Source organism: Hypoxylon trugodes, assembly GCF_022578975.1.
Source record: "Hypoxylon trugodes strain CBS 135444 unplaced genomic scaffold F4822scaffold_2, whole genome shotgun sequence".
Lineage (NCBI taxonomy): Eukaryota > Fungi > Ascomycota > Sordariomycetes > Xylariales > Hypoxylaceae > Hypoxylon > Hypoxylon trugodes.
The window spans coordinates 3,643,159-3,664,451 of record NW_026250017.1 but is presented as its reverse complement, the minus strand read 5'-3'; the positions used below and the strand labels follow the sequence as shown (position 1 = coordinate 3,664,451).

Genomic DNA, 21,293 nt, shown 5'->3' with positions numbered 1-21,293 from the left:
ACTACCTTGGTAGGAACGGGAGATCCGTTTAACCTTTTCCATCATCACGGAATCGTAGCTCTACAAGTCGCCACATTCTAGTCTTAACATTTCCTACGAAGTTTATAGTTCTTTGATGTTCATTTGTCTTGTAACTATAGAGGTATCAAACTCGCCACGATATAACAACCTTGGTAGCTTTGGAAATACTCGGGTGACAGTTAATCCATTTTCCATCTTACTTCTCGGCCGAAGCAGCTAGCGCAGCCACAACACCACCATCCTTCAACACAACCTCTACCAACTTAACAACTGCCTGCAAGTTCTCCGGGTACAGTGCGCCTCGCGAAGACGAGTTTCCCTTCCTAAGAGGCGTCGGTGCCTTATCCCTAATCTCAAGGGGTAATGCTTCACGGAGAATATTATACATATTGCATGATTTCTCTTCTTCTCTCGCGCGCTCCTTGGGCGAAAGCTTCATCCGTCGTTCCATCTCCCGCCGCACAGCACCGATCACGTCAAGGAGGATCCTAGAGTCCCGCGTCGCGCCCTCACCCTTGCCCTTTACTTCGCGCACCAAGATCAACGTGTTCTTGGCCGTGGCCAATTGAATGAGCTGTGCTGATGGAGCGCCCTGTGCGCGCGCAGTTTGGATCAGCGTTTCCATATATCCGATAAGACCGGTCGGATCGTGTAGTAAAGCCGAGCTCGTAAGTTCCTCGCTCAACCGAGCCAACTCGAGAATATCATTTCGCAGGCTCTCTTGTAGCTGGAGATATCTATCCATGGCATCGAGCAGGGCACCCTCAAGCGAGTTGTTATTGTTATTCCAGCGCTTTATCAAATCCAGAGGCACCATCCACTCCGAATGCTTCTCGGTGGTAATGATATATCGCGCGTTCTTATGCTGACCCCACAGACAATGGCCTTTGCACATAGTACACCTGCCATTATTCATAGCCGCGCAACGACTCTTGTCATCGTCATCACCATACGCGCAGATCTCATGGCACGTAAAGTTACAGTTGAGGCACAACGTCGTCGCATTGCCATCCTCCACAGGCTTCTGCACCGCCCTATCCTCAATAACTTCAATCTTCTCACCCGGCGCAGCGCCAACAGCATTAGCAAGAGCTCCTAAACTCGCAATAAGATTCTGCGCATCATTCGCCGTCTTCAAAATCTTCTTCTCAGCAAGTTCGCATTTCTGTTCCAGCCGGATCCGATTCTGTGTCACGGAAGCGCTATTCTTCGTCGGTATAAACGGCATGTTCAGAAGCATCCGCATCAATTGGAATTGGCCCCTAACGGACTGAAGCCAACCTTCGCGAATCACGACGTCGTGTTCGCTGCCGCTTAATTCGACGGTAAATGCACTGTTGTTTACGGATATCTCGCCGTTCTCGACTGGCCATCTGAGTTTCTTTAGAGCGCCTTGGGCGAGTGGGGATCCGGCGTCGCTGAATGTGTAAATGGTGCGCAAACAGCTGCGGACGTCTTTCGCGAATAGTGAGAAGACGTATGTTGATACGGGGCTGAGGAGCGTGGTGCGCACCTCGTTGGCGCGACAGGTGAAGATAATTGCGTTAACGTGATTGACCATCTTGAAAAACTCGGACATAGCTGCTGTGACGAAAGCGTCGCGTTCGACGCCACGAGAATCTCCATAACCAGGCGTGTCGACGATTAGTAGCGTCTTGCCCCGGAATAGAGGGGAAAGTGGTCGGATGCGGAAGCAAGTAACAAGTTGCGTTACCGACTCGGATTGTTTAGCACCACGATCATCAATGACCAGAATACGTGCGGGATCATCGACTTCGCCACCAAGAAGGTACGAAATGAAGGCATTGATCTGGGTACTCTTCCCATGGCCGCTGGTACCCGCAAATACAACTACTATAGTATTTTTCTCGTCTTCAATAGGCGCCGGCCTAAGTCTGGGATTGAATTCGGCAGCAACATCAACGATACGAACAGCAATTTCATTCAAGAAACGTTGATTCGTGCTAAGACAGCGGCTTACTTCACTAAGGCCAAGGAATAGCGTCTTCTTCCCGCCGTTATTCGGAGCGTGTAATTCCCACGGTTTGTATTTTGGTAGGTCACCCGGCTTCAAGTTTCTTTGAGTGCGCCCTCTCGTGAGCTGTTCTCTTCGCTCGTGAAAGAAATCGATCATTTGAGAAACAACCGATGGCAGCTTGGCTGTGCGTGTTATAACAGGACTGCTCCATTCTGATAATCCGACAGTTGTTTGAACGCACATCGCTACTTCGTAATCGCAATCGTCCGACAGTGAGGTCAATACAATCTCCGTATCGGCAGCAGCGCAATTAATTTCAGTGACGGGTTCATTCTCGGTTGCCTTAGGGAATGCACCATCCTTTTGGGGGTTAAGTCGACGACAGTATTTAATGATGTAACCTGTCGTCGGTATAACTAGCTGCTCGAGCTTCTCGCGCTCTTCAAACCAAGTCACAGTAATCGTCTGACCATCAGCCTTCAACTTCGGGGCCGTGGGTGGCTTAGGTAACATTCCGGTAACAATAACCAGTTTCCCCTGGTTCTGCAGCACGATATCCCCAATGCTAGTCTTAGTTTTCTTCGATTTCCCTGGGCGATATGCTTTGTCAATACTCGCTACTCCGAAAGCAACATCGACGCCCGGAGCCGATAGTAAGCGCTGCTGGCGTAGGGCCGCGCAAGAATTTTGTACACTAGCGACAGTCTGTTGGTCTTCAAACCACTCTTCGTCTTCTTCCTCGTCATCGTCGTCATCATTTTCACCATCATCATCACCCCCAGAAGTATCATAATCATATCCAGAAGGTCCAGGTCCAGCCTCGATCTTCTCTTGGAGCGGGTGTTTAACACGCCAGATTGAGGGGCCTCCAAACGATAGCAGCAATTTTGGCGCACCACCATCAATTAGTGATTGCGACCTAAGTCCACCAAGATGACTCTCGAAGTCATCAGCTAGCAGCGTGGCTACTGTTGTGCGAAGAACACTAGCCTCGGTATGTTTTCTTTTGATGAATTGATTAACAAATTCAGTGCGCTGCTCGAATAGTGCGACAGCCGATTGGAGTTCAGCGATCTTAGCTTTCTCATCCATCGTGCCGTCCCGCAGCTCGGGTAGGAGGCGGCGCGCTTCCTTCGTAAATTCGGTCTCAGCTCCGGAAAACGCCATCTGGAGGTTGGAGATCTGACGTTTTATCGCGGGGAATTGATATTGAAAAACTTCTTGATCCGCCAAATCCTTCAAGTTGAGGCCTGAAATGGTGCCAGCCTTAAGTGCAGCAGCCGTCTTGGCAACCAAACCAGTGTCAAGAATCCGGATTAGGCGGCTTGCCTTGCTATCGAGCACCGTAAGTGGCAGAAGAGTATAATGGAATGTGTTCAGCTGCTTCGCCAACTTCGTCGGCATTTCCCCAGCAACACGACGGGCATCCTCAAGGTTGGTAACATTCTCAGCCATTGCGCCGCTGTACGATATCCTGACGTTATCAAATATGGATTCATCTTTCTTCGAAAACTCCAACTTGGCGCTGCCTTGGACCGGTATCTTCTCAATGCTCACTTTCAGTTCGCCGGTGATTTTTCTAGCCTCTTCATCTGATGAACAAGACTGGACGAAACTGAGGGTACCGCTTCCGCCCTCAACCACCTCGGCAACAAAGTGCGTGTAACGAGGATCATCAAGATATTTCCCATACTTCATAGACGCCAGAACCTCCTGCGGAATCCGCCTCGTGCGGCGCACAACAGTGCACGACACATCAACGCGCGCCTCATGCGCACTCGACTTCTTATCATTCAGATACTTAGCCGAGCCCGTAGCATGCAGGAGCTTAAGATCAAGACCCAGCGACGCCTCGATATCAAGAGAACTATTTCTGCGCGCTTCTTCAAGAGAGTAAGAGAAGCTAAATTCTGCATTTTGAACTTTTTCCTCGCCGACTTTTTCGTTCGCGTTGACGACGTCGTTATCCCAAAGTGAGATACCGCCGAAGAATTGCGAGGTGCGTACGTCGTACAGCATACCGAGCTGCACGTCCCGCCCGAGGGCAGGCTGCGATAGTATTGTATCATTACAGGCGATCCCCATTGTGCTCTGTAAAAGACCCGCTAAGAGCTACGATAACAACTGTTAGGATTAGGAAGGGCGAAATAGGGGTAATGACTAGGGGAGTTAAACAATTAATTTGAGAAAGTAATAAGATGATTATATACTAAATTACCTCAACCTGATGAAATAGGTCTATCACCCATATTATGTTCATCTTCTATGCCTGATCTTGCCGTCGGGCAGTGAGATCAGCAAACTGATATCATTGCTACAGTTCATGATAGCATTGTTCATAGAGGATATTGGTGTTCTCTCGTCAAGTAACCCAAGCCGCGCCAGCTCAGCTCCGCATTACAATTTCTTGAGGGGTTGTCACGAGGCTCTTAAGATGTCAGAATGCGACTGTAAATATCGAATCATAATCTTCAACCTCTCGCGATGAAAATATTTGGGCCGAAATATGATTTCGCAAATTATTTGGCAAATCAAATCCGGGCATCTCTAATCTCATTTGCGTTCGGAATCGTAAAGTAGGGGAAAATGAATTGTCAGGTAAGCCAGTCGAACCGGTCTGTAACAGTAATCTCTTGAGATAACAATAATATATGTAATTCGAACTACAAGTAAGGTAGTTCAATCGCAAGTTGCATGGATATTGAAGAGTTTCTATTATGACTGGGTCGCTCTGTTGTTATGAGCACTGATATCTACCGTATAGCATCGTCAGAATATTTAATATGCCTATTATCATTGTAGAATGGGGTTAGTAGATCGGTCCCGGCGCAGCTGAACAACCTTTTCGGAACCAATCCTGTGTAGCCTTGGGTTTTTAGAGCCTGACTGAAACTGCCGAATAGCGAATGTCGAAGTCGAAGTCGATTCGCCCCGCAGCAGAGCCCCTCGCAATGCCGTGAAAACAGGATTCCATGTTAGTTTTATATGTTATCTCAGCGGGATGCCCACCAGAGATACCTAGGCACCTGTGCATCGATGCCGAAGCGTAGGAAACAGATAACACACTGAACGGCTTATTTTGTAACAACGAGAAATGATGAAATTGTTAAATGCCCCCTTCTAGTTGAGAGATTCGATACTTCTACAATCTCGTTTTAGCAATCTCACTCCAAGAAGAGCGCCTGATTTTTGCTAGATTGGGCTGGTGGGCGAAATGTGGCTGTTGTATCACTCATCGAAATCAAATGGCCTGAAATATTCCTCAACCTCCTCAATACTCTCCTTTCCCAGCACTACCATTGTCCCAATCCAGCCATCCGGCCTCAGGATCACGACGGCACCCTGCTTCGGGCTAATTCCGTACTGTCGGTATGCATGTTGGTCTTCTGTATCGAAATATGCATGCCCAAGGGGAGGTTTGCCTCCAAGTAATTCGTACGGCGAAGACCCACGTCTGGGAAGAATTGTAATAAATTTCCGGTAACCTACCTCCTTGTTAATTAAGACTCATAAACCATATATCGAGATACATACGACCGTCTTCAAGTTCGCAATCGTGTATCTCTTTGGGTATAGGAGGTAGACGCTCAGCAGCAAAGATAAGTATATAGAAGCAGGCCAGGTTAGAAAGCTCGCGAATAAGTCTCGTAGGTTCGAACGTCCCTGGGCGTAACAATGTGACATCCGGTCCTCTCTTCCCCGGCTTGACTTGAGGCTGCGAGCCATGGAAAGAACCTTGTACATTTAGGTGGTCATCTTTCTGCATCTCATAAGAGATACCGAGTCCGCTGGTAAAAACCCCTGCTTCTTTGAAGAGCCGCCCTAAGATCACGTTGACATCGGTATCTGGGTCACCCTCCCAGTTCTCCGGTAGACGATTTGTCATGAGCCGACTGATGTCCTTGTCATACTGTATGAGTCGCTGTACGTTTGGAAGCCGTTCTGCTTGATACGTTTGCAAGAGGTCTAGGACCGTTACTCCGCGCAGCGTGAGGTACAACTTCCAAGCGAGATTTACTGCATCATGAATACCTGTGTTCATTCCTTGTGCTGCACCTGACGAGTGTGTATGGCAGGCATCTCCAGCAAGAAAGATGCAGTCCTTGACAGAGAAATTTTTGGCTATTCGCTGTCCGACAGTGTAGATTGTCCACCAGTCGACGGATTCAAACTCAACATCGAAAGGCTTAACAGCAGCTATAGCCTCCTCGACAGCAGCTGTTTCATCAAATTTGGCGTATTTCTCGGCTCGATTGTCAGTAAAAGCAAATCCGATCCTTGTCGCCCCACGGTCTAAGGGAGCCCAAAGCACGTTTCCGTGTGTTGGAGACTCGATTGAACAATAAGAACGAGGCTTCGGAACATTTGTCTTGACCTGACCATCTATTCTCACCCATCTGTCCTCACTAGCAGAGCCTTCAAATGGGATATTGAATATACTTCGAACAGATGAATGACCTCCATCACAGCCTATTAAGTGCTTACATCTCACTGTCTCGTATACCCCATCATTGTGATGGAGAAGAACTGCTGTTATGCGATAGTCCATATCCAGGTCACTAGGAACCACTGAAGCTGTTGTTAGCTCGACTGGGGTTTCCACTCGTACGCCATATTTCTCCATTGCGTTCCGGAAGATCTCTTCTTGGAACTTCTGCCTTAGAACAAGGGCGAAATTAAATGTTGTGTCACCCATGTGTTTCATAAAACTCCATCCCCGACCTTCGACTTCTTGGCCGTCGGAATTGTACGTCACTGTATCACGACAGGCAAAGCAACTTTGCAGTAGCTCATCAGCAAGACCTAATTGGTCAAGCATTTCGATTGTTCGTGGGAAGAGCGTAATAGCGCGACCATAGGCGTCTTGCGTTGATTTGACATGTTTCTCGACGATGCGAACAGATATGCCACCGAATTTGGCAAGCTGGAACGCCGTGATGAGACCCACTGGGCCGGCTCCGACAACGAGCACATCAATGTAGTTGGCACCGTCCCGCATAGTTCCAAAGTGATTGATGTTGCGGCGAATGATGAGTATGATGAGGATGGGAAGAAAACGCGGGGTGACATTCTAGATGACATGTCATCTCCGGAATTCCCTTAAATCACCTACCCTTTTGGTAATTCATGGTAACCTAGAGGAAGTGAATCCAGATTCTTTTCGAATCTTCGCCCAAAACACAAAAATTTCATATCGGTCTTCATTTTCGCTCTCGAAATAAAGGTCACTAAGACAATTTCGGTAATATGATTGCTCGTACGAGGCATTGCTAAGAAACAATTGAAACAAATTCTCCGACAGGCACACTGAATATGGAGTATGGGGAGTTGTCCTTCAGCTCGATACCGTTAAAGACTTTGACGTGTAATCGGATAGAAAAAGGTACAATCGAAAATCTATCCGACTTGTGAGGCATCCGATGAGAAGTCACTATACTTGTGAGAAATTCCCGGTACAGCGTGTTAGTCACGCGCGTGTAGCATGATGGCGGACCGGTACGATGTGGTGAATTGGGAAGCTCCGGGGTAATAAGCCACGGTGGGATTAGGTACCGTGACCAATATTTTCATGACGGCTGACCATTGAAGACGGTTGCATTCAGGCCATTTCCATGTTTGATGCATGATCCATTGGGATATTAAGTGTATATGGTCGGCTTTGGTTGGCTTAAGGGGATCTGAAAGCTCACTGCATGCAGGATGCGTTTTGTAACTATTGTGTATTTTTTTACGGGGAATGGGGAACGGGGAACAGAAGATGTATGTAAGTTGTCGAAAGGGGGAGAATTGGAGTAAGCCGGTAAAGATGTGCAGCGTGCGGCTACCATAAACCCCACTATCCAGGCCCACCGTCTAGGCACCTAGGCACCTAGGCCGCACCGAGGCACCATGTCCCGGCTATGACCCCACTAACACGCTATTCAGAATAGTTTCAGGGCAGGAGGGATCCTTGATGCTGGATATAATTGGATGATCATCTTTCATATGCAGCTATGGGGAATTGCTTACAGAAAGGAACAAGCCTAATCCTGGAAACCGGAAACGGGAAGCTTTAATTACCTACGTAGGTAGCTTCCCATTACACACATATACGTATTACAATATTATACCCGTTACAAAGTCTACTAAGGAATTGCCCTGGGGGGAGGGATCCTGTAGAAGTGTCTAAAGGTTCTAAAACACCCCGCACACGTCATCATCCAATGGATCGGGTAGTACACAGTTTGGATTGCCGTAGTTGTGACGCAGGCCTCCTGATCTACTACTAGACGAGCGTTTTGTCTTTTTTTACATAATTTCTTTTATCTTGCAGCTCTTAAACAACTTCTAATTTGCTTTTTATTTCTCTCCCAAACCACCATCCTAAAGACAATCTACGCCATCAATTAATCTATCTTCATTACCTACCTAGGTACCTACATACATACATACATACATCAATACTCCAACCATCATGAGCTGGGAAAGACAGCAGCAAGGTAAGCTAAGCGAAGCGCACCCCGCATAAGCAAAGCACACACACTCGCACACACAGAGTCCCACGCTCCCACGCAACGCACGATCCCTCAGAACCAGATCGACACGGCAGCTAACCACTCCCAATGTAACCATAGATTTTGGCGGAAACAGTGAGTCTTCGAGCCCGAGACAAGAAAAAAAGGACCACATGACGAAGAAATAATATAATACAATCGTGGCCTAAATTCCCACCGATGTGGTTTAATTAATAACGGGTTCTAATTCACTAGTGACGCACGACGGTGCTTATCCTGCGGGCGGGGGCTACGCCCGAGCTGACGACGATGACCTGCGCGGGGCCGCCGAGCATGCGAACCGCCACGCGGGGGATTCGGGGAACAGCGATTTGTTCTCGAACTTGCTCGGTGCGCTGACCCAGAAGAAACAATCGCTTGCGGACGAAGACGTGGACGAGGAAGATGCCGTTAAGCAGCACAAGCGTTACTTCGAACGCCGTGACGACGATGACGACGAGGCGGATGACAAGAGCATGGGCTCTGCTGCTGCCCTACAGGCATTAAAGATGTTTACTGGGGGTCAGAGTGGGAGCTCTCACGTACGTTACAATGCCTCCCCTAGGGGTGTAACTCTTCTACGTACTAGCCCGTAAGCTAACCAATCTGCAGGAGGGCAATAGCCAAAGTGCTTTTGTAGGTATGGCTATGGCTGAAGCTAGCAAGGTACGTATTATCAAATATCCTGTCTACCAGGTTATAGAACTATTCTAAATGCATCCCCCCCACGCAGCTCTTCGATCAGAAGGCCTCTCAGGGCAAGGTCTCCAGTGATAGCAGCAAGGAGTCCGCCGTCATGAAGGCTGGTGAGATGGCTTTGAAGATGTACTTGAAGAGCCAAGGCGGAGGCGGGTCCTCTTCCTCGGGTTCGAGTATTCTCAGCCTGGCCTCCAAGTTCCTCTCGTAAAATGACCCGATTTGTTGGCCTGTCCTTCCCCCCTTCTCGGGTAGCGACCGTGTCGCAAGGAGCAAAGTATGTAGATATGTACTAGATTGGCATATATGGGGGGAAATGATATAGTTACATCTAACTTAGCCAGCTAGCTATTGACTTTTCGAATGTTCGACGAGATTCCACCAAGTACATTTGACAGTCCAAAACGCAAAATGAATTGATTTACTGGGTGAAATATGGGGTTCGACGACAGCCGAGACATACAGAGACATACATACATACACACAGACACCCACACAAGAGGACATCGAGATCGTGTAACCCGCATTGTCTCCTACCTCCTTCGTACGGGCCATGGTCGTCCCAAAGAAACAAGGGCCTAGACCAGCGAATGAACAACCCTAACACACGTCTGTATTTTGCAACCATCCGACCAATCAACCAACCTAGCTGCCTAGCACACTCTTATATCCCCCATATAGTACCAGGGAAATGGGCACGCAATGGTGCCCCGTGTCGTTAACCTACGGATTTGCCGCGAGCCGCTGTTACCGCAACTACTACTTGCTACTACCTACCTTACCTCCTACTACCACAACCAGCTAACACCCAGCTCCCCTGCGGACTTTGCGCCGAGGATCCAAAGCAGTGGACGCGTGAGGAGGACGCGACAAATAAGGCGGTGAAGCCGCAGTCTTGTCCGAGATAGCGCCGTCTATGGTTAACCTCGGTCGCGATTTTCGGAGAAGTTGCGAGACTTATGGAAAGGTTGAGTAGTTTATTTCTAGAGTAAGAGACAAGAGACATTACTATCTACATGTAGGTACTTGTGCGGTATTAAAAGCCAACAACGACAGACAGACAGGTTGGATGAATAATACATTATGAGGGCATCACGATGATAGGAGAAGGTATCAAAAACGGAAAGAAAGTAGTTGCGAAACCAGATCACGAGCTCCCAATAACACCATACTCAAACAAGTAAACCGAGAAAAAGATAAAGGAAATATTCTGCATTAGCATTCTTATCCCCTTTCCTCATAATAGTCGTATTCGTCTAGATAAGCCAAAAGCCACCCGTTTTGTTGCCAGTGAGATAATCCCTCGTTCGTGAGAAACGCAAGCCCGAGCCCAGTATCATTATTCCCAGGTATCTCAAAAAAAGAATTTAAACATGAATTGACGAGAAAAAAAAAAGCGAAAGAAATTCGTGTTTCAATAAACCATTTCGTAAAACCCATCAAATCCGTGATTTTTGTCCCAACACCATGCCTTTGCCTTGAGCCCGATAAAATTTAAGACGCTCCCTTAGCAAATAAAAACATACATATCATTTACCTGAGGAAATGCCAATACGCCGTGCACCTCAAGGCCTGTCTATAGATCGCTTCACGTGACAATAACAACTATTAATCCCTTAGAACAACTCACTGCTGGTGCTCTGAGCCGGGCATATGGGGTGGTCCTGGACCAGCACTTCCACCATTACCTCCACCGCTAGCATTCTTCTTCTTTTCCTTCTTCGCCCATCGAAGACCGCAAGCGTTGCAAAGGGTCTTGGGTCCTTGTGGTCCCTTTCTCCACTCAGGAGAATCCAATGTTCCTAGATCCACGTTAGTATGGTGATCTGTGCGGCAAATATACTTTTCTATACGCACCACAATCGGTACAGACATATTCTTCTGCAACTTTGAGCTTCTTCTTTTTCTCACCCGTCCTTGGATCTCTATCGATGGGTATCGCAATTCCCACGTCGCCCTTGATGAGTGTAGGGCTGGAATTGCCTGTAGTAATTCCACGGCTTCGTTCTCCTTCGACGTATCTTAAACCGGTTAACATCTCGATAGTGTCAGTATGCGATGCACCCTCGTATCGCGCCATCTTGTCTCTAATCGAGTCTGGTCGATTCCCTGCTGTCACACCTTCGAGGTTCTCCCTTGTCAATGCTATGTTAAGCGGTGTTGGTCTCTCTGGAGGGGGCATGACCTGCGAGTCTACACTAGGTTGGTTGAATACTGCTGGACTTTGAGAAGACGTTAACATCGTGTCCTCCGATGCTGCGACATCCGATCGACCTTCTTGACTCGCTGCAAACCAACTCTGCTGGGAAGCTTCCTCTTCCTCTTCTTCCCTTCGGAGCTCCGCAATACGACGCCTCAATCGTTCGTTTTCGATCTTGTGTTCTAAGAACGAGTCTAGTAAAGATGCGTTCTTGGTCGGATACGGCCGTGACATCATAAATACTGCCTGGCAGAACGGAGATTGATTTTCCGGGTTTGGCGCGAATTTAGCTGCGGCGATATGAGCATGCCCGACGGATTCAAATATGGCATAGTTACCATCTTTCTTCTTGAGCCGATAGAACATGCGCAAAGGGTTTCCAGTAGCTATGGACTCATTCATATCGGATGTGAATGTGCCAACATCATCCGGGTGAATTAAATCCTTGACAAATCGATCGATAAGCTCGTCTGATTCATAGCCAGTCAAGGGCGAGACACTCGGTGATACATATTTAATTCTCCCGTGCGCATCTAGTATCTGCAAGAAGTCTTTGAGTTCCTCGACAACCTTGGCTGGCCAATTCCTCCTCTTGGTGAATTCGGTTAGTGTGCTTCCTCCTTGCACAGTGGGTTGCGCGGGGGCGGCGTAGCTCGGGGTGATTCCCACGGGCGCCGGCGGGACCGGACTCTCGCCCGTATTTGATGCAAATCGTGCAGCGGCATCATTTTGGACGAGCGCAGCCTGGTGATTCGCATTTGCCGAGACCGGCGCAAACGGCTGTGGAGGGGGCGGGGCAGCTGTCATGTCGTTGAGGCCATCAAGACTCATTGGCAGGCCATCGAAGGTTGTGAACATGGAGCTATCGTAGAGCGACATTAAGTCGTTCTGGCCGGTAGAGGACATCTAATGCAGAGCTCGATATTAGTCCGGGCGCGATGGATGAGGTGGTGCGATATTGGTGGCATTCGTGATGCGCAAAGCATCCGAGAGCATAATGTCATTACTCACCGGGTTCAAACCAGCCGGCGTAGTAAAGTCAAACATGCTGTTTGGGTCTGGTGGTTGTGGTGGTGGCCCGTCCATAATAGCGATTGTAGTAAGTGGGTCGTGGCGGCGACGGCAGCGGCAGCGTGGATCTGATCGGTGTTCTAATACAACGTAATCGCTATAATAATGATAGGTGTTGTGAATCTGGTTAGGGAATAATGGATATTGTTCGGACCTTTGTAGTGAGAGAGAGCATCTGGTCAAACAGATTTGAACAAAAAGCGATCGAACAAATCAATCGAAATTCGATTTTGAAAGATAGAAAAAAACAACTCAACACGGATGAGGGTTGAAAGAGATAGATAGGTAGAATAAGACAGAACAAGGGGATTCACAAGCTTGACCAGGCCAGGTTACCCGATGACGGTATGATGGATTATGTATGGGGGAGGAAGTATTAGGAGCTGGGGGTAGGTAATTCATAGGTTCTAAGCCGGGATGCTGGTGCTAGGATTGGGATTGGATTCTGCGTTATTCTCTGGGTTAGGTAGAAGAACATTGAAGGATGTGTATGAGTATAGGGTATGTAGGGTATGTAGGGCGTTGTGTAGGGTGTGGAAGAGGGCCTGTAAGAATCGAGTACCGCAAGCCGGTAGCAGTAGTAGCATGAAAAGATGGATGGAGTGGATTGGATTGATAAAGGGGCAAGGGTAATCGAGGGGGAAAACGGGATGGGATTTCACTTTTCTCGATTAACAAAACGGATTGCCGTGTGACCTAAATTGTTTAAATATGTACTTGTACTTGTACGGAAGGTAGGCCCTGGTAGGCTTATGTGGGTTATGTAGGGAAAGTTGCAAGGTAGGAATTACCCAGTTGCTCTTTTCTTACGTACATACATATCCACCTACATCCGCCCGCCTGCCTACATTAGGTACATACATACATCCAAGGATACCTACAGATATATTAGTATACTTTAGTAGGTACGACGTACGCTAAGTGCTAGGCATTTTCTTATATGTACCTACCCACCAACTCTGCAATACGTCAGAAAGCCAAGGAGATCTAGGAAAATAGCCCACAGGTTGGACGATCACTTAGTAGGTAAATTAATACGGCTTTTTTTTATTCATACGTGCAGTACCTTACATCCCCTCCATCCCTCACATGTACCTACTTAGGTACTTGGCGGTCCTTTTCCGACTTATATTTCCTGATGATTGGAGAGCTCCTTGCATTGAAATATGGATGTGTATGAGCATATAGTATATATAGATTTGATAGACTACTAGTATTTATGCATATGTAGTAAGTGTTAAGGTGTTGTATGGGTAGAACTGCAAGACTTACCACTATGTACTTGTGTATAATTATGCTACTTTTATGCTATGCTGCTTATGAACGTATCTATGCAAGTTAACCCTGGATATTCTGCGGTAAAGAGCTACCAAGAGAGTGGCTGCAAGATTACCTAAGAATCTTGCTCTAGTGGTCTGATAAATTTTACTAGGCGGGAAGCTGCAGGTCTTCGGGTGCTAGTGGATGGACTTAGCTACCCTGTAGGTGTACCTAGGTACAATTTTAAGGCGCGTTTCCCCTCTAAAACTTACATCGGAACGCGTCGGTTTACAGAGAAAGAGAGATCCATGGATAGGAAATAGGCAGCATAGGCACCAACTTCCATATGCACCTCACAAAGCAACTAGCAAAATAAACTTTCGCATCCCAAACACTAATTATTTGTATTATAACAAATCTCTCATGCTAAATACCTCCATGTCAACCTTACAAATACAAATACAAATACAAACACCAACACACAACATATACACAATTGATCTCCTGCAACTACTTAAGTAGCACCAATCTTCTAGCATCCATGGATAGGATAGTTGCATTCTAGTCCGGGAATATCAAGACCCTAATTCGTCATCATGTCTAAGATCGACAGGTTATCTATTTCGGGTATCCGATCGTTTGACCCTAACAACACAGAGATTATACGATTCGGCACTCCTTTAACTCTGATCGTCGGATACAATGGCTCGGGCAAAACCACTATAATCGAATGTCTCAAATTTGCTACTACTGGCGAGCAGCCTCCCAACAGCAAAGGAGGAGCTTTCGTTCACGATCCCAAGTTACGCGGCGACCGAGAAGTCCTAGCACGAGTTGGGCTGAAGTTTACGACCCCACCGGAAGCCGTTCACGTCGTTACTCGTAGGCTACAGCTTACCGTCAAGAAAACCACGAGATCCCTAAAGACCCTCGAGAGTGGCATCCGAACCGAATATGCCGGCGATACTGACAGCACGTCCAACAAAAAGGTGGACATCAACAAGGAGATGGCTCGGTATTTGGGAGTTTCTCCAGCCATACTCGAGGCCGTTATATTCTGTCACCAGGATGAGTCACTTTGGCCTATGAGCGAACCGTCTGCCCTCAAGAAACGCTTCGACGAGATTTTCGAGGCTATGAAGTATACGAAAGCTATCGATAACATCAAGATGCAGAGAAAAACGAAAGGCGAGCAATTACGAGAGCTGAAGATACTCGAGAGTCAAGAAAAGATCAATAAGGAGAAGGCCGAAAAGGTTGAGAAACGATGCAAGGTGTTAGAGGTCGAGATAGATGAACTGAAGAGCAAGTACGAGGCCATGGAAGAGGAGAGAAAAGAAGCCGACCAAAATGCCGTCGAAATGCGTCAGCAGGCAAACAGCTATCTCGACATTATCAACAACCTAAATAGCCACAAACGAGAGCTTGGTTTTCTCCAAAAGAACTTAGAAGAGACGAGAACTAGGATGGATGAGATGGACGAATCAGATGATTGGCTACGGGATACTCTCGCTCAGTACGAAGATCGGGTTGAGAGATATAAGCAGGACCTCGAAGCAAACATTCAACAGTACGCTCAGTACAAAAATGATTTCTCGCAGTCCCGCGATGAAATGGGAGAAAAGTTGGCAGAACAGGGTATGCGGCGGTCCGACAAGGAAAAGTACGAACGCCAACAGGCCTCACGGGTAGAGCTCATCCATGAAGCGGCTCAATTGCATAATATCCGTGGCTTTGATGGTGATTTAGATGACCGCAAAGTCCAAGCTTTTCAAGATCGGATTCAAAAGCTCCTCGCAGACAAGAAGCGAGAACTTACGAATCTCGAATCGCAAAATGCTGACGAGTTGGAGGATAAGAGAGCTGCTATCACTGAGTTGGAAAACCAGAAGCGTCTGCATACGCAAACCCGCAATTTCGCAAGGGAGACAATTGGCAAAATAGAAAAGCGAATTGGTACCCTGCAAAAAGATCTTAATTCGGTTGAGGTTGACGAAGGTAGTAAAGCGTTGCTTGACTCCTCCTTCAAAGACATAGGAGAGCGACTTGAACAGGCGAACCAGGATATACAAACCGCAAACTTCGATACGAAGCTACAAGAAGAAGAAGAAAAATTGCAACGATTTGAAGTCGAGAATAGTAGATTTGGTAGTGAGCTTATGGAGTCTACCAGGCTACTTGCTGATCGAGCTCAATTAGATATTCGTAAGGCCGAGTTGGCTGATAAGAAGCGGAAATTAGATACACTCAGCAGCACATGGAAGGATAAGATATCTAGTATGATTGGTAGTTCGTGGGAACCCGCGACCATTGATCACGAGTTCCAGAAGGCGCTACAACTGAAAATCCAGATCTACGATGAATCAGCCCGAAGGCGTGACGATGTTGTCCAGCAACAGAAGCAGATTCAGTACACACTACAGAGTTCTCGAGAAAAGGCCAAGAAGCGGAATGAAGAGATGGAACGATGCAAATCGGCCGTATTCAAAGCGCTCAAAACGGCAAATCCTGATGCTACGCCAAGTATGGGTGATTTACCTCAAGAGATTGAACGTTACGAAGAGGAAACACTCGTACTCGAGAAGGACATCGCCCTCTTTGAGCACTTTAAGAACTTCTATTCGAAATGTCAGAAGACATTAAACAAGCAAAACCGCTGCGAACTCTGCGACCGGCCCTTCGCTGATGCTAATGATAAGTCACGATTGATGAAGAAAATCCAGGAAGCGCTGCAAGAGACCAAGAAGGAAGAAATGCAAACCGAGTTAGCTGAGAGTGAGGAGACATTGGGGAACCTACGAATGGTTCGTCCCCAAAGTGAACTATACGCCAGACTCGTATCGGAAAAGGAAGAAAGCGATAAAGAAATCCATACGATTGGAGAGAAGCTGGATGGTATGTTGCAGCGCGTCGAAGAGATGGATGAGGTTGTGAAAAGCAGACAAGAGGAAAAAGAAGACCTTGAGTCGATGGGTAAAACGGTCCACAACATCTCCCAGATCTACAAGGAAATTGAGGAAGCTGAAGCCCAAGTCGAAAGAATTATGTCTCAGCAACAGTCAAGCGGCGCGATTCGAAGCACTCAAGAGATCCACGAACTGCAGACTAGATGCGCAGAGCAAATGAAAGCAGTCAAGAGCATCATCTCCGGCTTATCGAGTGATCGGCAGCGTATGCGAGACTTGACAAGTTCACTTGAGCTTGAGCGGAGTCGACTAAGTCTTAAAATTAGCAACGCCAACCGACAGCTCGAGAGGAAGCAGGATCTGCAAAACCAAATCCAGTCTCAGAAGGACGATATGAGCAAGCAAAGAGAAGCCATTCAACAAGCAGATACAGAACTAGGCTTAGTCGAGCCCGAAATCACGAAGGCGAAGACGATTCGGGACGATACCCAACAGAGGGGACGTGTGAAGGAGAAGAAGGTTGCAGACGAGCGAGACGAGCTTACAACCTCAGTGGGTCAGCTCAAATTAGCCAATAACGAGATCCAAGATTATCTAGATCGTGGTGGACCATCACTTCTTGCCGCAACTGAACGGGCTATTCAGTCACTTGATAATGTCATCAAGCGTATCGAAGGGGATATGAATGACTTGACGGCGCGCACCAACAAAATCAAGGAAGATATCAGCAACAGCGACGCTAGAAAGAAGAATATCATTGACAATATCAACTACCGTGAGACGTTGGCTCAGATTGAGAAATTCAAGCGAGATATTCGGGAGCTTGAGTCACGCAATGCAAACGAGGATTTTGAACAACTAGACCAAGAAGTCAAATCATGGGAAAATCAAAGCCACATGTTAAACGCGGAAATCAGCGAAGTAAAGGGAGCAATTAGGGGCAAAGATGGCGAACTAAAACGTCTACTTGAAGAGTGGGAGATCGAATATGAGGGCGCAGAAACCAAATATCGCGAGGCGCATATCAAGGTTGAGACGACTAAGGCAGTTATCGAAGATCTAGCAAAGTACAGCACAGCGCTTAGCAACGCTATCATGCGATATCACGCACTCAAGATGGAGGAAGTGAACCGAATCGCAGGCGAACTGTGGCAGAGCACGTACCAGGGTACTGACATTGACACAATCCTGATTAAGTCGGATAGCGAGGTGACAACTTCGACAGGTCGTAGCTCGTATAATTATCGCGTATGCATGGTAAAGCAAGATACAGAGATGGATATGCGAGGGCGATGCTCGGCGGGTCAAAAAGTGCTAGCTAGCATTATTATCCGACTAGCGTTAGCCGAATCATTCGGTATCGGATGCGGGATTATCGCCCTCGATGAACCAACAACCAATCTCGATCGCGACAATATTCGCAGTCTTGCCGAGAGTTTACACGCTATTATCGAGGCCCGCAAAGCTCAGGCCAACTTCCAACTCATCGTTATCACCCACGACGAAGAGTTCCTCAGACACATGCGCTGCTCTGATTTCTGCGATTACTTCTACCGGGTCAAGCGTGACGATAAGCAGAATAGTATTATTGAGCGCGAGAGTATTACTACTGTTGTTTAAGGGGCTGGTCGAGTGGCCTAGGAGGGAGAGAGTAATTGTACCGGAGTCTATGTTTTGGTAGTCTACATGTACTCGGTTTGAGATTTATTACTCATGCTTTCTTCGGTAGCTAGTCATATAGCACGGCGTCCCGTGTCTTTAACTCGCTGGTTTTTTACAACTTAATCTCCTTTGGCGTTTTTGTGAAGGAACTAGATGGACATCAATGTGAACGGGAAAAGCCATATACTTCTCAACTATTACTAGCCCTGTTGAAATATGATGCCCAGGTTCCAAGGCTAGGCGTGAGCAAACCTTTGTTTCGCACCTGTAGCTATCAATATAATGTTATGTCACGATCATCTACAATCTCACTAGACAACCCTCAAAATATGAAATGCGAAAATCGCAATTAAAAGTGATTGAACACTCTTGTGTCTTCCTATCTGTCTGTCTGTTTCTTTTTATCATGATACAGCATTCATACCAAGTATCCTACAACACCAAAAGGTAAGCCTCCTTAGAAGAATCGGAATCCTTGCTTCTCCTAAACGTTTGCTGCTCTATTCTTCTCTTCTCTTCGTCTGGTATCAATACAACCGCACGGCCAAGTCATTCCAAGACCAATGAATATGACATGAACAAGATGTCGCGTGTCCACCTATCCGTCCATACCTAGTAAGATTCCACGTTCCAAACAGACCAATTCGATTCCCTAACCCTACCCCTACCCTCATAGCGGATTTCGTTCAAGGCAAAGTTATGAATTCGTAGCACCTCGTATAACTAGAGACCCTGGAAACTGCGCCTAGTCGCCTCTCTGATCACTTCCGCCTTCTTTATTTTCATCGACAGACGTGTCCATAGCTGCCTCATTTCCCTTTTCTTCACCCTCTGTATTTTCCTTTAACTTCTTACTCTCACCCCCCTCCAATTCATCCTCAGCTTCGTGTTTCGGTGTTCGCGCGCCAGCATCACTTTCACTACCATTACCTTCAGTCTCAACGTCCATCTTATCACCGAGGGGCGGAGAGTTCGTCTTAGGCGGACTTCCACTACCGCCATGACCCGAAGACGCTTTTCGGCCAACCGCGGCTTCGACGTCGATACCTTGCATCTCAAAACCGCCGGGTCCGCCAACACTCCCCGTGTTACTTCCACTCCCATGCTGCGGTCCCATATCCTCAGGTCCGATCTCCTCCGGCCCCCGCGCATGCGGTTTCTCCTCATCAGCACCCGTAACCGATCCCACAGGGGCATCAGCATCAACCGTCGTCGTAGCCGTAGCAACACCAGCCTCAGCCTCACCACCCTCCGCAGCCGCAGGAGGACTCCGCTCCTTCGTCTCCTCACCAGATGGTCCCTGACCGGGTTCCGGACTAGGCGACGCCGAAGCACGCCGATGAGCCTGCGCATGCGCGCCTCCGCTATGTACATGATGACTAGGCACAAGCTGGGAAACTGGTACCACGCCCGCGCGTTGCTCCTGCCTAAGAAGCTCTCCCTGCGTAACACCCACGCCTCTCGCGCCCATCGACGGGATCCCGTTCACGGAGACGGAAACCGTTTCGATGCTACCGACGCCGTTGGGTCCGTCGATTGTTTCGGTGCTTTCGGTGCGTACTTCGCCCTCGAGATCTCCTCCGCTGTTATTGTTGGTGCCTAGGATACTACTGCTTACCCCGTTGTTGTTATTGTTGGGGCTGTTGCTTCGGTTTGGACTCCGTCGACCGGGTGTGCCTAGGGAGGGCGAGTGCGAGGACATCCCGTGGTGGTTTGGTTGGAGCCAGGGGATTGGTGTTAGGAGGGCGCCACCAAGGGCTTCGTCGCTGCCGGGGCTGGCGAAGGGGGAGGGAGCGGCTAGGGCGTCGCTGACTCCGTTGGAGAGGAGAGAGGCGGATTTCATGTCTGGGACCGCCGGGGGGAGGGGGTAGGTGTTTAGACCGGATGTTACGTGGACGACGCGGTCTAGGGCGTGGAGGTAGGTTGGTAATGTGCGGTAATGGTGCTTTGGTGCTATGACGAGCTCTGATAAGCGTTGTAAAGTGTGCGGTGGGTATTTGGGGAATATGGTTGTTAGTGTGGAAGTTATCTCGTTGAGCATTGATGTGATTTGAGGTGGTAGCGTGCCGGGTGGGAGAGCAACTGCGGGTGTGGGAGTTGAGGTCGGTGGTGGATTCATCCTCGGCGCGATAGGAGTGTTCTCTTTGTTGGTATCTTGGGAGGAAGAGGAGCTCGAGGGTTCTATGGGCGACGAAGGTAATGGTGATAGGAAGTTTTCAGCGGACTCCGAGTCGGGTTGAGTCGGTGGTATGGAAGAAGGGATTATGGTGGGCGGCGGTGGCAGCCTAGGTATAGGGAATTCATTGCGAGTGATCTAGATTGTCAATGTTAACATTAGATATTCTATAAAAGGATGTTACTAACCCGTTCGATACGTGAGACTATTCGCGGTAATAAAGCTGGCCAGATAGAACTATCATAAATGTTAGCGACGATATCGCGGGATTGGAACAATGCACAATTGATATTCTTACTAGTCAACTGATCCACCATTCGCGGCGGTACGCAAGAGTTCATCCTCGTCGATATCCATCATACTGTAACGATTTTCCGAGCTAAGACGATGTGTTACAACCATAGGGAATGAACAATTGTAATGATATCGCAATTGCGTGTCTCTATGTCTCTGCTTCTTTTTTTTTTGACGCAGCTGCGTGACTGCGTGAGTTGCGCTTAGGCGCGTTTACCATAGAAGGCGTGGCGTATCCACAATTGATCATCTAGGAAAGTACGTACCTTGATTATCATTTGTGGCGGTGTTCAATGCTTACATAACGCCATTTCGATTTAAGTTCCAATTCCGCCATTCCCAGTTCCACCAAAGCCTTACAATAATTTACATTGGAGACTGGAGCACCTATCATCTCTTTCAACCCCTTAACTTAATGCTTTTGAGTTATCGTTCTCTAAAATATTCTAAATAAAGTAATTGGGCAGATACAACAGATCCAATCATACATATGTAG

General features: G+C 47.7%; 6 protein-coding genes across 6 annotated transcripts; 2 read left to right on the top strand and 4 right to left on the bottom strand.

Moving 5' to 3' along the window:
• Positions 1 to 41: 41 nt before the first annotated feature.
• Positions 42 to 4,677, bottom strand: F4822DRAFT_392399 (uncharacterized protein). Its single transcript, XM_051457201.1, has one exon. It carries the CDS (start codon positions 4,082 to 4,084, stop codon positions 218 to 220), a length of 3,867 nt encoding a protein of 1,288 aa, XP_051318626.1. The 5' UTR covers positions 4,085 to 4,677; the 3' UTR covers positions 42 to 217.
• A 453-nt stretch (positions 4,678 to 5,130) lies between these two features.
• Positions 5,131 to 7,318, bottom strand: F4822DRAFT_143221 (FAD binding domain-containing protein). The gene is made up of 2 exons (XM_051452882.1): positions 5,534 to 7,318; positions 5,131 to 5,484 (listed from the first exon to the last, which is right to left on the bottom strand). Exons 1-2 carry the CDS (start codon positions 6,996 to 6,998, stop codon positions 5,228 to 5,230), a joined length of 1,722 nt encoding a protein of 573 aa, XP_051318625.1. The 5' UTR covers positions 6,999 to 7,318; the 3' UTR covers positions 5,131 to 5,227.
• A 648-nt stretch (positions 7,319 to 7,966) lies between these two features.
• On the top strand, positions 7,967 to 9,718 carry F4822DRAFT_143148 (uncharacterized protein). The gene is made up of 7 exons (XM_051452880.1): positions 7,967 to 8,063; positions 8,412 to 8,478; positions 8,614 to 8,628; positions 8,749 to 9,074; positions 9,145 to 9,198; positions 9,266 to 9,505; positions 9,573 to 9,718. Exons 2-6 carry the CDS (start codon positions 8,454 to 8,456, stop codon positions 9,437 to 9,439), a joined length of 594 nt encoding a protein of 197 aa, XP_051318624.1. The 5' UTR covers positions 7,967 to 8,063; positions 8,412 to 8,453; the 3' UTR covers positions 9,440 to 9,505; positions 9,573 to 9,718.
• Positions 9,719 to 10,761: 1,043 nt separating this feature from the next.
• F4822DRAFT_143168 (uncharacterized protein) lies at positions 10,762 to 12,620 on the bottom strand. The gene is made up of 2 exons (XM_051452881.1): positions 11,086 to 12,620; positions 10,762 to 11,030 (listed from the first exon to the last, which is right to left on the bottom strand). Exons 1-2 carry the CDS (start codon positions 12,332 to 12,334, stop codon positions 10,855 to 10,857), a joined length of 1,425 nt encoding a protein of 474 aa, XP_051318623.1. The 5' UTR covers positions 12,335 to 12,620; the 3' UTR covers positions 10,762 to 10,854.
• Positions 12,621 to 14,355: 1,735 nt separating this feature from the next.
• F4822DRAFT_436315 (uncharacterized protein) lies at positions 14,356 to 18,285 on the top strand (the record flags this gene model as incomplete). The annotated part of the gene is made up of 9 exons (XM_051462297.1): positions 14,356 to 14,386; positions 14,417 to 14,451; positions 14,521 to 14,603; positions 14,646 to 14,900; positions 14,937 to 15,035; positions 15,066 to 15,519; positions 15,550 to 15,910; positions 15,950 to 15,964; positions 16,001 to 18,285. 9 exons carry the CDS (start codon positions 14,356 to 14,358, stop codon positions 18,283 to 18,285), a joined length of 3,618 nt encoding a protein of 1,205 aa, XP_051318622.1.
• A 787-nt stretch (positions 18,286 to 19,072) lies between these two features.
• F4822DRAFT_426051 (uncharacterized protein) lies at positions 19,073 to 20,863 on the bottom strand (the record flags this gene model as incomplete). Its single annotated transcript, XM_051460469.1, has 3 exons — positions 19,073 to 20,641; positions 20,692 to 20,740; positions 20,802 to 20,863. 3 exons carry the CDS (start codon positions 20,861 to 20,863, stop codon positions 19,073 to 19,075), a joined length of 1,680 nt encoding a protein of 559 aa, XP_051318621.1.
• Positions 20,864 to 21,293: the final 430 nt, after the last annotated feature.

Excerpts from the sequence above, each read along its gene's own strand:
- F4822DRAFT_392399 (XM_051457201.1), bottom strand. The coding sequence starts at position 4,084 with ATGGGGATCGCCTGTAATGATACAATACTATCGCAGCCTGCCCTCGGG.
- F4822DRAFT_143221 (XM_051452882.1), bottom strand. The coding sequence starts at position 6,998 with ATGCGGGACGGTGCCAACTACATTGATGTGCTCGTTGTCGGAGCCGGC. Across the intron at positions 5,485-5,533 it reads TTGCGAACTTGAAGACGGTC|GTTACCGGAAATTTATTACA; the intron begins GTATGTATCTCG and ends ACAAGGAGGTAG.
- F4822DRAFT_143148 (XM_051452880.1), top strand. The coding sequence starts at position 8,454 with ATGAGCTGGGAAAGACAGCAGCAAG. Across the intron at positions 9,075-9,144 it reads GTCAGAGTGGGAGCTCTCAC|GAGGGCAATAGCCAAAGTGC; the intron begins GTACGTTACAAT and ends ACCAATCTGCAG. Across the intron at positions 9,199-9,265 it reads CTATGGCTGAAGCTAGCAAG|CTCTTCGATCAGAAGGCCTC; the intron begins GTACGTATTATC and ends CCCCCCACGCAG.
- F4822DRAFT_143168 (XM_051452881.1), bottom strand. The coding sequence starts at position 12,334 with ATGTCCTCTACCGGCCAGAACGACTTAATGTCGCTCTACGATAGCTCC. Across the intron at positions 11,031-11,085 it reads ATATGTCTGTACCGATTGTG|GAACATTGGATTCTCCTGAG; the intron begins GTGCGTATAGAA and ends ACGTGGATCTAG.